The following is a 13,631-nucleotide window of genomic DNA, read 5'->3' as shown; positions in this document are numbered from 1 at the left end:
TCTCACTTCAAATGCCTCTTTTTCCAAAGGACGCTTTGTTAGCCACATCTCACTCTGGCTTCTCTGTATGTGAAATCTGCTGGTTGCATATGTTTTATTATCAAAGTCTCAGTTTTGGATATTAAATTGGTTAAGGGAATGAATAATCTTAAGTAGTATCCTACTGAAAAGGGAATGTAAATTAGAAATAAGGAGACAGAATAATAGCAAGACATAATTATCTTAAGGGATATGCATTTATTTTGACTTTTGAGATAGAGTTTCGCTCTGTAGCCCAAGCTCCAGGAAGCTCTCTGAAGATTGGCTATGAAATTGCAGCCCTTTTCTGCCTACCATGAAGCTTTAGAGCCAGGCTCCTCTGCAGGGTTATGTCTTCATCTCACAGCCTCTTCCTGGTTCGCTCCAGACTTCTGTCCTTTCTTATCCACCCCCCTCCCCGACGGTCAGAATTGATCCCGGGCATGGAGCATGTTAAGGTGTGTCCTACACTGAGCTGTACCCAGTGCTCTTCCTTATTTCCTTCTGATCATTACCACAGATGAGTCTCTGTTTATTTAAGATTATTAATCTTACATAAAAAATCTAGTAAGTATTTGTCTTAAAAAATAGATTTTGCTCAGTAGTCAAAATGGCATTTTCATAGGTAAAAAGTGACTATCTTTTTCAGGTAATCTTGGCATTAAGATTTATCATGCTTTAGTTCCAGGACAGTCTCCAAAGCTACACAGAGAAACCCTGTCTCGAAAAAAAAAACCAAAAAAAAAAAAAAAAAGATTTATCATGCTCAGTAGAGTGTTTGTTAAGTAACATTACAGCCAGCTTTTTGTTTTGGTATGTGAGATAACATAGTTGTACTGCTGAAAACCACGCTTAAGTTTCACACCGTCTAGCTGTTTGTGCTGCTTTGTAAAAACTGGAATGTGGTTGAAATGTATAGCATTGACTTTCTCCTCTGATATGTCGTAGGCAAAGTAAAGAATCCTGAATGGAGCAGAAATGAAATCCCACATAGTTGTGGTGAGGTTTGTAGAAAGAAACAGCCTGGCCAGGACTGTCCACATTCCTGTAACCTGTAAGTTGGAATGATAGATTTCTGGGGACTCCTGGTGGGTGTGCTTTGCTAATGGCTTTAAGTACACATACTGTTATCATGTAACAAGATGGGATAAAAAGTGATACAAAGCATTTGCTGAGTGCTGGAGAGATGGCTCAGAGGTTAAGAGCACTGGCTGCTCTTCCAGAGGTCCTGAGTTCAATTCCCAGCAACTACATGGTGGCTCATGACCATCTGTAACAAGATCTGGTACCCTGTTCTGGTGTGCAGGGATATATGCAGGCAGAACACTGTATATATAATAAATAGATCTTTAAAAAAAAAAGCATTTGCTGACCACTGAGTCTGTAGCAGACTCTCTACATACGTTATTAAATTCTTTCCACAGCCTAGGGATGTGTAGGTATGATCATTTCTACTTTATAGATGAGGCTTAGGAAGGCTAAGTGTCATGCTCAGGGTTGCAGTGCTAGGAAGGTGATGGGACTGGGTATCAGAAGCCGGTGATTATCCACTGTTTTATACTGCTGGCTCTAAAAAGAAAAGAGCCTCAGATACTTTATAGGAGGGTATAGGACAGCCCAGGAAAGGTATTTGTTTAACATCCAGTATAATAGTACTTTGAGGATGTGAGGAATATTTGTTGTTTGTTTGTTTGTTGTTTGGTTTTTGTTTTGTTTTCACAAAATTCTGTTACCCATATGCTTATTAGACTTTCCTGTAATTGCCTTTAATTTCCAAAAGAGTGCATTTGCCGTCATTTGGAATGCCCCTCTCCAGAATACACATTGTAGACCCATGTTATCATATGTGTACTAGGACATGAACTCAGGTTCTCTGGAAGAGCAGCAAGTGCTCTTAACTACCCAGCCACCTCTCCAGCCTGTTGATTCTTGGGTTTTGTTGTTTGTTTGTTTGTTTGTTTTTATATTTTTATTTGTTTGTTTGCTTTTAGAGTTTCTCTGTGTAACAGCCTCGTTGTCCTGGAACTCACTTTGTAGACCAGGCTTGCCTCTGCCTCCCAAGTACAGGGGTTAAGGCCATGCACCACCACACCCAGCCTGTTTGTTTAGGGGGGAAAAAAGGAGACATGAAAGTAGGAGAAGGGGGCCGCTGGAGTAAGGGGGGAGTGGACATCATCAAAAATACATGACATACATGTATGAAGCTATCATAAAGAAACCCTTTATTTACTTTGGTTTTATTATTTGTATGTGTGCATGCCTGTGTGTACAGGCCACAGCACACATGTGGAAGCTAGAGGAGTATTTTGTGCAATTAGTCTTTCTTTCCACTTTTACATAGCTTCTGGGGAAGAAATTCACCAGGTCACCAGGCTCAGAGAGCAAGTACCTTTTCATGCTAAGCCATCTCCACTGCCCGATTTTGTTTTGTGTTTTAAGATAAGATCGTGTGCTATAGTCCTGGTTGTCCTTAGCTACTGTTATCCTCATGCCTCAGCTTCCTGTGTGCTGGAATTACAAGTGTGTGAGCCACTATGCCCAGCAGGAACCATATATATTTATAGGAACAATATACATTCATTTTTAAAGCCCCTCCCCAATTTGCAGAAATCCCCAAAATAGGGCTAAGTGAGGTGAAATAGTTCTGCAGACCAGGCTGGCCTCAAATTCACAGAGATCTGCCTCCTGGGTGCTGGGATTAAAGACGTGTGCCACGACCGCCACCTAGCCACTTTTGTTTTTCTAAAATGATTGTTATTCTGAAATGATAATGCTGCCAACTTTTCTACATAAAAATATTACTTATTCTTGGCTTTTTGAAACAGTCTTACTATGTAACCTTGGCTGACCTAAAACCCATTATGCATGCCAGGCTGACCTGAAATTTGCAGTGATCCTCCTGCCTCTGCTTCCTCAATATTGGGATTATGTGCTACCTCATTTGTTTGGCTTTTTGTTTGTTTGTTTGTTTGTTTTGGAGACAGGGTTTCTCTGTGTAACAATCCTAGAGGTCCTGGAACTCTGTAGATCAGGCTGGCCTCACAGTCACAGAAATCCTCCTACCTCTGCCTCCACCATGCCCAGCTAATTTGTTTATTTAAGTAGGTTTCAAGAAATACTGTGACGTTTCATAGTAGTCTTATCTGTTGCCTATCCTAATTTGCTTTTGTTTCTGTGATCAAAAACTGGCTAAAAATACTTGGAAGGAAAAGGTTTATTCCATCTATGGATCAAAACTCAACATCAAAGGAAACCTAGGAAAGAGCTTAAACAGGAGCCTGGGGGCAGGAACTGAAGCAGAGCCCAGGAGAAACATTGCATACTGGCTCGCTTCCCCTGTTTGTATCCAGTCAGCTTTCTTACACAACCCAGAACCACCTGCCAAGGTGTTACCACCCACAGTGGAACCATCAGTCATCCACTGAGACAGTGTCCCCAGACATGTTCACAGGACAGTCTGGTGAAGACAGTTCTCAGCTCGTTTTTCTCCTCCCTCTTGTCCAAGTTGACAACAAAGATTAGCCATCACATTGCCATATTCACAGTAGAGCACAGCTGAGGCAGCTTTATTTTAGTTTTGGTACATATAAATTGTTTATTCATTGAAGCTTTTTTGTTTCCAGTCTCTGCCATCCTGGACCCTGCCCACCCTGTCCTGCTTTTACAACTAAAACATGTGAATGTGGACGGACCAGGTAAAGTTAGAGTTGGACTGAGGAAGAACTCGGTTTCCATATGCATGATTTACTGGTGAATGTCTAATGTAAAAGATTAGTAAGCAGATAGAAGTGAATGGTAAGTGTAAATAAAGTCATCCCTTGGTATCCCTGGGGACTTGGTTCCGGGACCTCTAGGGATAAAAGGCAAAGCTAGAACAGAAGCTCTGCTTAGTGTCTTTTGAGTAAGTAAGTATTATGCTGTACGCAGTGAACATGCCTGATCCCAGGAAACTACTCTTGTGCTCCTAGTCTGAGTACAGCAGATCTGGGCACACTGCTGACTCCTTTCTTCCCTGTTTGCAAGAGGAAACCAGGTGGAGGAGAGACGTACCCAGACTTCACCCATGCTTCCAGGGGTCTTTCCCTCATGCCTGCTCCTCAGTAGAAACCACATAAATGATGATTAATTACCTAGAACAAACTTTCAGAACTAGCCTTCATTTCACAGCTAATTAGAAAACAAAGAGAGAAAGGCAGGGCAGAGAATAGGAACATAGTAGAAAGAAGTGGGAGAAATGGAAATTAAAAAAAAAAATAGGAGGGAGCTGGAAGAATTGCTCAGTGATTAAAACTGCATGACTATTGCAAAAGACCTAAGTGAGTTCCCAGCACTCATGCTGGGCAGCTCACAACTGCTAGTCACTCCATCCCAGGGGTTATGACATTGCTGACCTCCATGGGCACCTGTACCTAGGTTGGCAAGCATACTTTTGCATACATATATGCACAAAATTTAAAATAATAAAAATAAACCTTTAAGAATTAGAAGGCCATGCATTGGTGGCACATGCCTTTAATCCCAACACTCTAGAGGCAGGCTGATCTCTGAGTTCAAGGCTAGCCTGGTCTACAGAGTGAGTTCCAGGACAGCCTCCAAGACAATACAGAGAAATCCTGTCTTGAAAAACAAAAACAAACAACCAAAAAAAGAATTAGAAGGAAACATTTATGTTAAGGCAGCAGTCAAGAGAAATTGGGTGTAGAGGGAAGGGTTTGAATTTTACTGTTATTTTGTCTCTACGGTAGGGACTTTCAGGGTGATGTACTTGTCTACTTATAGGCACACTGTTCGCTGTGGCCAGGCTGTCTCAGTCCACTGTTCTAACCCGTGTGAGAATATTTTGAACTGTGGTCAACACCACTGTGCTGAACTGTGCCATGGAGGTCAATGCCAGCCTTGCCGGATCATTTTGAACCAGGGTAAGTGGTGTATATATCTGTTAGCAATGCTCATGAACTATTTTGGAATTGTATATCAATTACAACAAAACTACTTCAAAGAAGCCTACACTAGGAGTGTGGTCTGGGGAATAGGGATCAAAAACAAGCTCATAGTGAGGTATCTATGCTTATTAGGGTTTCTAAAATGGAAAAAAGACTGAAAACCAAATGTTGGCAAGGGTATAGCATCTGGTATCTTCCTACGATGCTGACAGATGTACAAAATGCTGCAGTCACTTTGGACAACTGTTTTTCAGTTTCTTACAACATTAAGCATGTATATATGTTATGACCCAGCCATTCCACGCTGATGTTTGCATCCCTAAGTATGCAGAGAAACGCTTGTACAGGAATATGTGTTTCTATGTACCTCAAACTGGAAGCAACCCAAATGTTCTTTAACTGGAGGAAGGAACAGATAACTTAGCTGACTTTTTTTTTTTGAGACTAGTCTTATTTTGTTGCCCCGATTGGTCTCTGTTGAGTGTATTTTTTTCCTTGTCAGTTGCCGGGCCCTGCCGTGTTGCAGTCCCCCAAATAACACACAGGACACTATATTAATTATGAAGCTGTTGGCCATTTACTTGGTTTCTTACTGGCTATCTTCTGACTTAAGTATTTAACCCATAATTGTTAATCTAAGTATTTCTCTTACTGGAGAAAAGGGTCCAGACCTCTTACTCCTATGGCCACCTACATAGTGTGTCTCTCTGCCTCCCTTTCCCAGAATCCTCCTTGACTCCTAGTCCCACCTATCTTGCTTCTCTATTGGCCAACAGTGCTTTATTCAACAACCAATAAGAGACAGATTTACAGAATTACATCTCCCATCAGTTCTCAAATTCCTAGGGTTTTGTCTTACCTGCCCAAGAAACTGAGACTAAGGAGTGTACCATTAAATAGTCTTTTGGCTGCATATGTAGTTTTTTTTTTGTCACATGGTAAGTCTTCTACGACCCCTTTCAGCCTTATATAGAAATTTAATGAACGTTGCTTCTGAGTGTTCATAATTGCTAGGCGTACAGCTTAAGGCTGGTTCCATAATACCGTTCAGCCGTCTGTGACCCTTGACCCTGCTGCTACCATCTTGTGGTTCTGTATCTTGTGCTAAGCATACCCCTACTCTATTGGTACTTGCTGGGAGCCTTTATCATTTATTACAGAAGTAGCAATTAACATTTTAGGTATCGACTCCAGAATGTTTTCTACGAATTTGGCTGTATATAGGATATATACTGGGTGCTCTATATTCTTCAAAGGGCACCAGAGAGAAGTCCTCTTTAATCAGTTAACAGCATGTGTTGCAAGTCATGTCTCCCCGACCCCCACCCCAGGTGCCTTCCTGGCTCTGAGATGTGCATGCCCTATTGTCAGAGAGTTGCTAAATGTGTCTAGGGCTGTAAAATCTAGAAGCCTTGTGGAAAGAGAAGGAACTCTTAGCGAATTTTTAAGGAGAACTTTAATAGGGGAAAGATTATTAGAACTTTTAAGGAGAGCCGGGTGGTGGTGGCGCACGCCTTTAATCCCAGCACTCGGGAGGCAGAGGCAGGCGGATCTCTGTGAGTTCCAGGCTGGGCTGGACTGACAGCCTCCAAAACAATACAGAGAAACCCTGTCTCGTAAAAAAACCAAAAAAAAAAAAAAAAAAAAGAACTTTTAAGGAGAAATCTTGAAGAGAACTTTTAGGAAGAACATTTTTTGAAGAATAAAGAACCATGAGAGGAGTGATATGTGTATGAACTGATTCCGTGACCCTTAGATCAGGACCTTTTTAGCAAGCCCCTGTTCACCTGCTGTAAGCCTCCCATCTGAACCCATGAGAGGTATTGTGCTCAATCATTTCCTGATTGGACAGAGAGCTCCATTTTGTTTTTGTGATTTTTTTGCCATTCCCCCCCCCCTTGTATATGATTGTGTGATATATGTTTGTGTGTATACTAGGCATGTTCACATGTTGTCCTGTGTGCATGTGAAGGCCTAAAATTGACATTGGGTGCCTTCATTGATTACTCTTTGTTTGCATTTTATGGCATTTATGAAAGTTGTGTGTGGGCACACATGCCATGATGTGTAGGGATTAGAGGATAACTTGAGAGTTAGTTCTTTTTCCTCCTGAGTTCCAGTGATCAAATTGAGATTGCTGGGCTTGGCAGTAAGCATCTTTACCTACACTCTCTGCCTGCCAGCCCTGCGTGTCTTTGCTCCTACCTCGCTATTGGCTGTTCAGCCCTTTATTAGGACCACCAGGTGTTTTAGACATGTACAGTAACACAACTTCACAGAGTTAAACAAATGCAGTATAAACAAGAGTCACACACCTGAAAATAATATTCCCCAACACATGGGTGCTGGGGAATCGAACCTGGATCCTCTATAAGAACAACTAATAATCTTAACCACTGAGCTATCTCTCTAGCACTGGAATGTTTATTTTTAAAATGTAAAAATTTAATCCCAGCACTCAGGAGGCAGAGGCAGGGGTGTCTCTGTGAGTTCGAGGCCAGCCTGGTCTACAGAGCGAGTTCCAGGACAGCTCCAAAACAATACAGAGAAACGCTGTCTCGAAAAACAAATAAAAAAATGTATGTCTCAGTGACTGAGGTTTTCCTCTTCCCATACGCCAGTGTAAGTGTTTGGTTCTGTTTAATACACTATCTTATTTTATGGGTATGGCTTTTTTTAAATGGGTTCTCACTATGGAGCCCTATCTTGCCTAGAATGTGTTATTAAACTAGGCTGGCCTTGAACTCAATTGCATTTATTCTGATGTTCATTTTCTATGCCAGTAGATAGCCTAAATTGTCCTTAGGAGGAAATTACCATTAATTAGTCCCACAGAATTTCGGGTTCATTTCTACTCCTTTTATTTACCACTTATTATGTGGGCAAAGAATACATGCATAGATTAATTTGTTATAAATATTTATTGTGAAAATGCAGAGTGGTACTTATCAGAAAAATTATGTAATTTAATGAAATCAACCCTTCAAACTTAACAATAGTGGTAGTATCCAAATTAAGAATTTCATATTGTGATAAATTTTTTCATTAGCAGAGACCTTTTTAAAAGCATTTTTATATGAACCCGAATATATAAAGTGTCAAACCCATCCTGCTTGTGTTTAAGTGACGATGGGGATCTAGATGTCAACCCCTCTACTACTACTCCCAGTTAAGCTTGCAGCGCCCTTTGTCATGTCCAGAGAGCCTCACATCCATGGTGTTCCACCATGGCCTTAAACACTGAATTGTGTCCTTGAGGCAGTCTGTTTGCAGGATATGCTGCAGAAGCACTAAGAGATATTGGCAGAGGAACAGGAGTTTTTTATGTATTTATTTAGGTGGGTCAGAGATCTGCTGTGTAAACCACATTAATTTCTGCATCATGTCTGATCTATGCTAATGACTTGTAGATTGTTGGGAATATTTTGAAAGCATGGGTAAGTTACTAATTTGTCTTTTAAATTGTGTCCTCAAGTGTGCTACTGTGGCAGCACCTCCCGAGATGTGTTATGTGGAACAGATGTGGGAAAGTCTGATGGATTTGGGGACTTCAGCTGTTTGAAGATATGTGGCAAGTAAGGTTTTACGGTTTTCTTATTTAAAGTTATTTTTGTTTTTTTTTGTTGTTTTTGTTTTTGTTTTGTGGTTTTTCGAGACAGGGTTTCTCTGTATTGTTTTGGAGGCTGTCCTGGAACTCACTTTGTAGACCAGGCTGGCCTCGAACTCACAGAGATCCACCTGCCTCTGCCTCCCAAGTGCTGGGATTAAAGGCGTGCGCCACCAACGCCCGGCTTAAAGTTATTTTTGATTGAAGCTCCATTTTATGTAACAGTTACACAATCGTCTGTTGTTTTTCTTAAAAGGGACTTGAAATGTGGTAGCCATACGTGTTCTCAGGTATGCCACCCTCAGCCTTGTCAGCCTTGCCCGCGGCTCCCCCATTTGGTGCGATGTTGCCCTTGTGGCCAAACGCCTCTCAGCCAGTTGCTGGAACTTGGAAGCAATGGTCGGAAAACATGCATGGACCCTGTCCCTTCCTGTGGAAAAGTGTGTGGCAAACCCTTGTCCTGTGGTTCCTCAGGTAACTAGGTGACATAAAATTTATTTTAAAAATATTTATTTGGGGACTGGGCTGGAGAGATGGCTCAGAGGTTAAGAGCACTGACTGCTCTTCCAGGGGTCCTGAGTTCAATTCCCAGCAACCATATGGTGGCTCACAACCATCTACAATTCAATCTGGTGCCCTCTTCTGGCATGTAGGCAGAACATTGTATATGTGATAAATAAATAAATCTTTTAAAAAAAATATTTATTTGGGGACTGAAGAGATGGCTCAATGATTAATAGGGCTGCCTGCTCATCCAGAGGACCCAGGTTCAATTCTCAGCACCCACATGGTGGCTCACAACTGTCTGTAACTCCAGTTCTAGGGGATCTGATGTCCTATTCTGGCCTACGTGAATACAGGCAGGGCCCACACATGGTACACAGACATACATGAATGTAATACATGTTTATCAGTAATGACACTTTTCACCAAGTAGTAAATGCTACTCTTAAGAGCGAAGGTTCTCATAAACATAATAATGATCAAATTTGGATAGGTACTTTTTTTCCTTTTTATTCAGAGTACCCTTGTGAAAATACAGATTTTTGTCTTCCTCTGTCACTCTCCACTTTATATTTAAGACCCTTGTTGTTTTGGCTAGACTTTCTGGCTCAGCCTAGTTTTTAGGTGGTTGTTGGGGATCCAAACTTAGGTCCTCATTCTTAAACAGCAAACACTTTACTCGTTGAGCCAGCTCCCCTGCCTAATAATATATTTGCAGAGATTATTTTTGGTCAGTATAAAAAATTGGAAACTTATTCTTTTTAGAAATATCTAATTTTTATGTTGGGTGTTGTGGTATATGCTTGTAGAATTCAAGGGCCAGCTCAAGCTTCATGACACCTGTCTCAAAAAGGGGGGGAGGGGTGTGGTGACACATCTGCAGTCCCAGCACTTGGGAGGTAAGACCCTTGGAAAATAACGGCTGCTCTAATTAAGAGCCAGACACTTAGCTGGGCGTTGGTGGCGCACGCCTTTAATCCCAGCACTTAGGAGGCAGAGGCAAGAGGATCTCTGAGTTCAAGGCCAGCCTGGTCTACAGAGCAAATGCCAGGATAGGCTCCAAAGCTACACAGAGAAATCCTGTCTCAAAAAAAAAAAAAAAAAAAAAAAAAAAAGAGAGCCATACACTAGACCATAGTATAGGTTAGCTAGTTCACTAGAAAAGAACTTGGGAAAGAAATATCTAAAAAGAGTCTTTTTGGAGTCAGGACAAATCTCAAAGACTGTCTTCTTGACCACATGTAATAGGATTAGACTGCTGAGCAATCCGTGCTCCTGGGTGTAGTTTAAAAAAAAAAAAAAAAACAAAGCCTGTTGGATTAATGTAATCCAAACAAGGCACGACATTTAGTGTACCCAAACCATCTTAACAAGTCTATCTCAAGGAAAGAGGTAGTTAGAAGAAGAAAAAAACAGTTCTCTTGGGTAAATTGTACTTCCAAGGCTTGGTTACCCAAAGAACACTAGTAACTTCATACTGTAAGGGAAGTAAATGACTTTGAAATAGTCTGACCACATCACAAAATAAGTAAGTCACAACCACAAATGCTGTAGAGCTGGACATCATCTCACATGCCTTTAATCCCAACTCTCACTCGGGCGACAAGTTCCTTACTGTAAGCTAGACGTCAACCTACCTGATCTACTTAAAGAGCTCTGGGCCAAGAAGTGGCTCAGCGGTTAAGAACACTTGTGGCTCTTGCTGAGGACCCAGTTTTGATTCCTAGCACCCACATGGTGGTCATGGTTCCCTACCATCCACAATTACAGTTACAAGGGTTTCGGTTGCCCCTTCTGTTCTCCAAGGGCACCAGGCAAGTAAGTGGTACACATACATATATGCAGGCAAAACACTCACATATAAAATGAGAAAGTCTAATAACAAATTAAATAGATAAATTAGCCAGGCAGTAGTGGCGCATTCCTTTTATCCCAGCACTCTGTCTTTGAAAGTGCCCAGCCTGGATGAAGGGAAGCTGAGGCAGAAGCACTGGCCGCCTGCTCCTTGCCTCTGCTCTGATTTCAGAGCCGCTGGGAGTAGAGGTGAAAAACACTGTTGGTAATGAGTTTGGAAGGATGAAAATGAGTTGCTGCACTTTTCACTCCCAACTCTTTTTTCCCTTTTTTTTTTTTTGAAGATTTCATCCATACCTGTGAAAAGCTCTGCCACGAAGGAGACTGTGGTCCGTGCTCTCGCACATCAGTTATTTCCTGCAGATGCTCTTTCAGAACAAAGGTAAGCCTTTAAAATGATAGAATCACTGTTATCATTGCCTTCTTAAACGGTACTTGTGGGCAAGGAGGCACCAAAATTACCAGTTTTACTCACTAAATCTCACCAGTATACACTAACACATGTACCCACCATGTACCATTTGTATGATAGACTGGAGGGTTATAGCTCTCACGGTTCTGAGGCCAGTCATGGGGGTGAGGCAGCGCTACCAAGTGCAAGTATGAAAAAAGGAACAAAGATGGCTGTGATTTAGCCAGTGAGAACTGGTCACAGCCCACAGAGCCCCTCACTTGAGAGTTTAGATAGCAGCAGCCACCATGCCCACTTAATTCTCATATGAGCTGAAGGTCAGTGGGCCCCTTGACCACTCACAGCTTGATAATTGGTAGACTCTTTGAATTCACTGGAAACTGCCACAGTCGTTGTTTTTTTTTTTTAAGATTTGTTTATTTTGTGTATGAGCGCTCTATCTGTATGTATACCTGTACGCCTGAAGAAGGCATCAGATCCCACTAGATGTCTGAGCCACCGTGTGGTTACTGGGAATTGAACTCAGGACCTCTGGAAGAGTAGCCAGTGCTCTTAACCTCTGAGCCATTTCTCCAGCCCCATTGTTACAGGTTTATTACCAGGAAAGTACACAAATTAAAATTAGTCAGTAAAGGAAGCATGTAGGAAAGAATTCAAGAAAGGACCAAATGTGAAGCTTTTGTTTGTCATTTGTCCTTCCGCAAGGAGTTGGGACAGCATTACCTTCTCAGTATCTGACAATATATAATGGGGGGAAGGGACAGGGTTTCTCTGTGTAACCTTGGCTGTCCTGGAACTCACTCTGTAGACTAGGCTGGTTGGTCTGGAACTCACAGAGATCCGCCTGCCTCTGCCTCCTAAGTGCTGGGATTAAAGGCGTGTACCACCACTGCCCAGCAAAAATTAATTTTTTTAAAAGTTACTTTTTTGAGACAATGTCTCACTATGTTGCCTGGCTGTCCTTAAATTGGTTGTCCTGATCATGCCTTCCAAGTGCTGGGATCACAGGTGTATGCCAGCAAGCCACTCTTACATCTGCTTTTCATGGGTTTTGCTGTCTCTGCCCTGGTCAGACAATTATTTCTCTTCATTTTGATGCCATTAGTAACCCCTTTCTTTTCAGATTTCATAATCCCTAATCTGCTCTGAGTTTCAAGACCAGACACAAAGATTGTTGGAATCACATGTCATGAAAAGCAGGAAATCTGGGGTTTTTTTGTGAAGCACACTGATGTAATGGGCTAGCCCCAGGCTGGAGGTGGTGAATAGCTGTGCTATGTTTCGTGTTCTTCTGCAGGATCATTTTTATTACTCCTAAAGCAGCTGTTGTCTCTTTTTCTTTTTCTGTAGGAGCTTCCATGTACCAGTCTTAAAAGTGAAGGTATGACTGTAAGGGGCACAAGGGTACTTTCTGGAATGAAGATAATGCCCTGTGTGTTCGTAAAATACTGTCTTTGTCAAAATTCAGTGAAGATTTATCCATTACATTTATAACTTTTACAGTAAAGAGGGGGGAAATCATACATTGAATTCTAATTAGTAGGTTTCCGTTAAAAAAAAACTGAGCTAAATACATTCATGTCTGCAGCTTACATTGAAATACTTACTAAAAATTAATTGAAGCCAGGTATGGTGGTACATGCTATAGTCCCAGCATTCTGAGAAATTTGAAGCCTGTTTGAGTCTCTTAACACAGCAAGTTCAGGCCCGCCTGCATTATATCCCTATATAGTCGCCTATTTTGAAATAAGGTAAAAGCCACACAAGCCTGATAATGTGAGTTTAATCCTAGAACCAACATAAGCCAGATGTACAATAATTCCAGCATTCCTACTGTAAGATGGGCAGCAGAGAATGGGTCAGACACTCATGGACAGCTAGTCTGGAGTGTATCAAAGCTACAGAGACAAGATACTGCTGAACCAGATGAAGAGAGAACCAACTCCCAAGTTGTTCTCTGACTAACTCTGCACTTGCCTTTTCAAACCAAAAAGTAGTTAAAGGGCTCCCTCGAGACGACTCAGAGACATAGAGTGCTTGTATGCAGTCATGAGACGCAGTTAAGATAATAAGCCAGACATCTTCTACGTGTACTCCCAGCACCAAGGAGGATTTTCTGGCTTCCATCCTAGCTAAGAACACTTGAGCCCAGGTCCAGAGAGAGGCCCTGCCACAAAGGAGCAGAGTACTAGAGGACATCTGATGCTTGTACCTGTACATGTGTTCACACTCACACACACGTACACACAAACACAAATCTTTTAAAAATAACTTTAAGAATAAATAACAGCTA

General features: G+C 41.7%; 1 protein-coding gene across 2 annotated transcripts in view; it reads left to right on the top strand.

Moving 5' to 3' along the window:
• Nfx1 (nuclear transcription factor, X-box binding 1) overlaps positions 1-13,631 on the top strand; it is a 63,038-nt gene that overhangs the window by 18,098 nt on the left and 31,309 nt on the right. For both annotated transcript variants that reach the window (XM_040740142.1, XM_040740150.1), the window contains exons 5-11: positions 967-1,072; positions 3,642-3,713; positions 4,798-4,937; positions 8,437-8,536; positions 8,825-9,042; positions 11,211-11,308; positions 12,689-12,719. In XM_040740142.1, the coding sequence (XP_040596076.1) occupies positions 967-1,072; positions 3,642-3,713; positions 4,798-4,937; positions 8,437-8,536; positions 8,825-9,042; positions 11,211-11,308; positions 12,689-12,719 (765 nt within the window). The remainder of the gene's footprint in view (positions 1-966; positions 1,073-3,641; positions 3,714-4,797; positions 4,938-8,436; positions 8,537-8,824; positions 9,043-11,210; positions 11,309-12,688; positions 12,720-13,631) is intronic.

This window comes from Mesocricetus auratus, unplaced genomic scaffold (assembly GCF_017639785.1).
Source record: "Mesocricetus auratus isolate SY011 unplaced genomic scaffold, BCM_Maur_2.0 Super-Scaffold_6730, whole genome shotgun sequence".
Taxonomy (NCBI): domain Eukaryota; kingdom Metazoa; phylum Chordata; class Mammalia; order Rodentia; family Cricetidae; genus Mesocricetus; species Mesocricetus auratus.
Note: the sequence above shows the minus strand (reverse complement) of the source record. Positions and strands in the feature narration are given on the sequence as shown.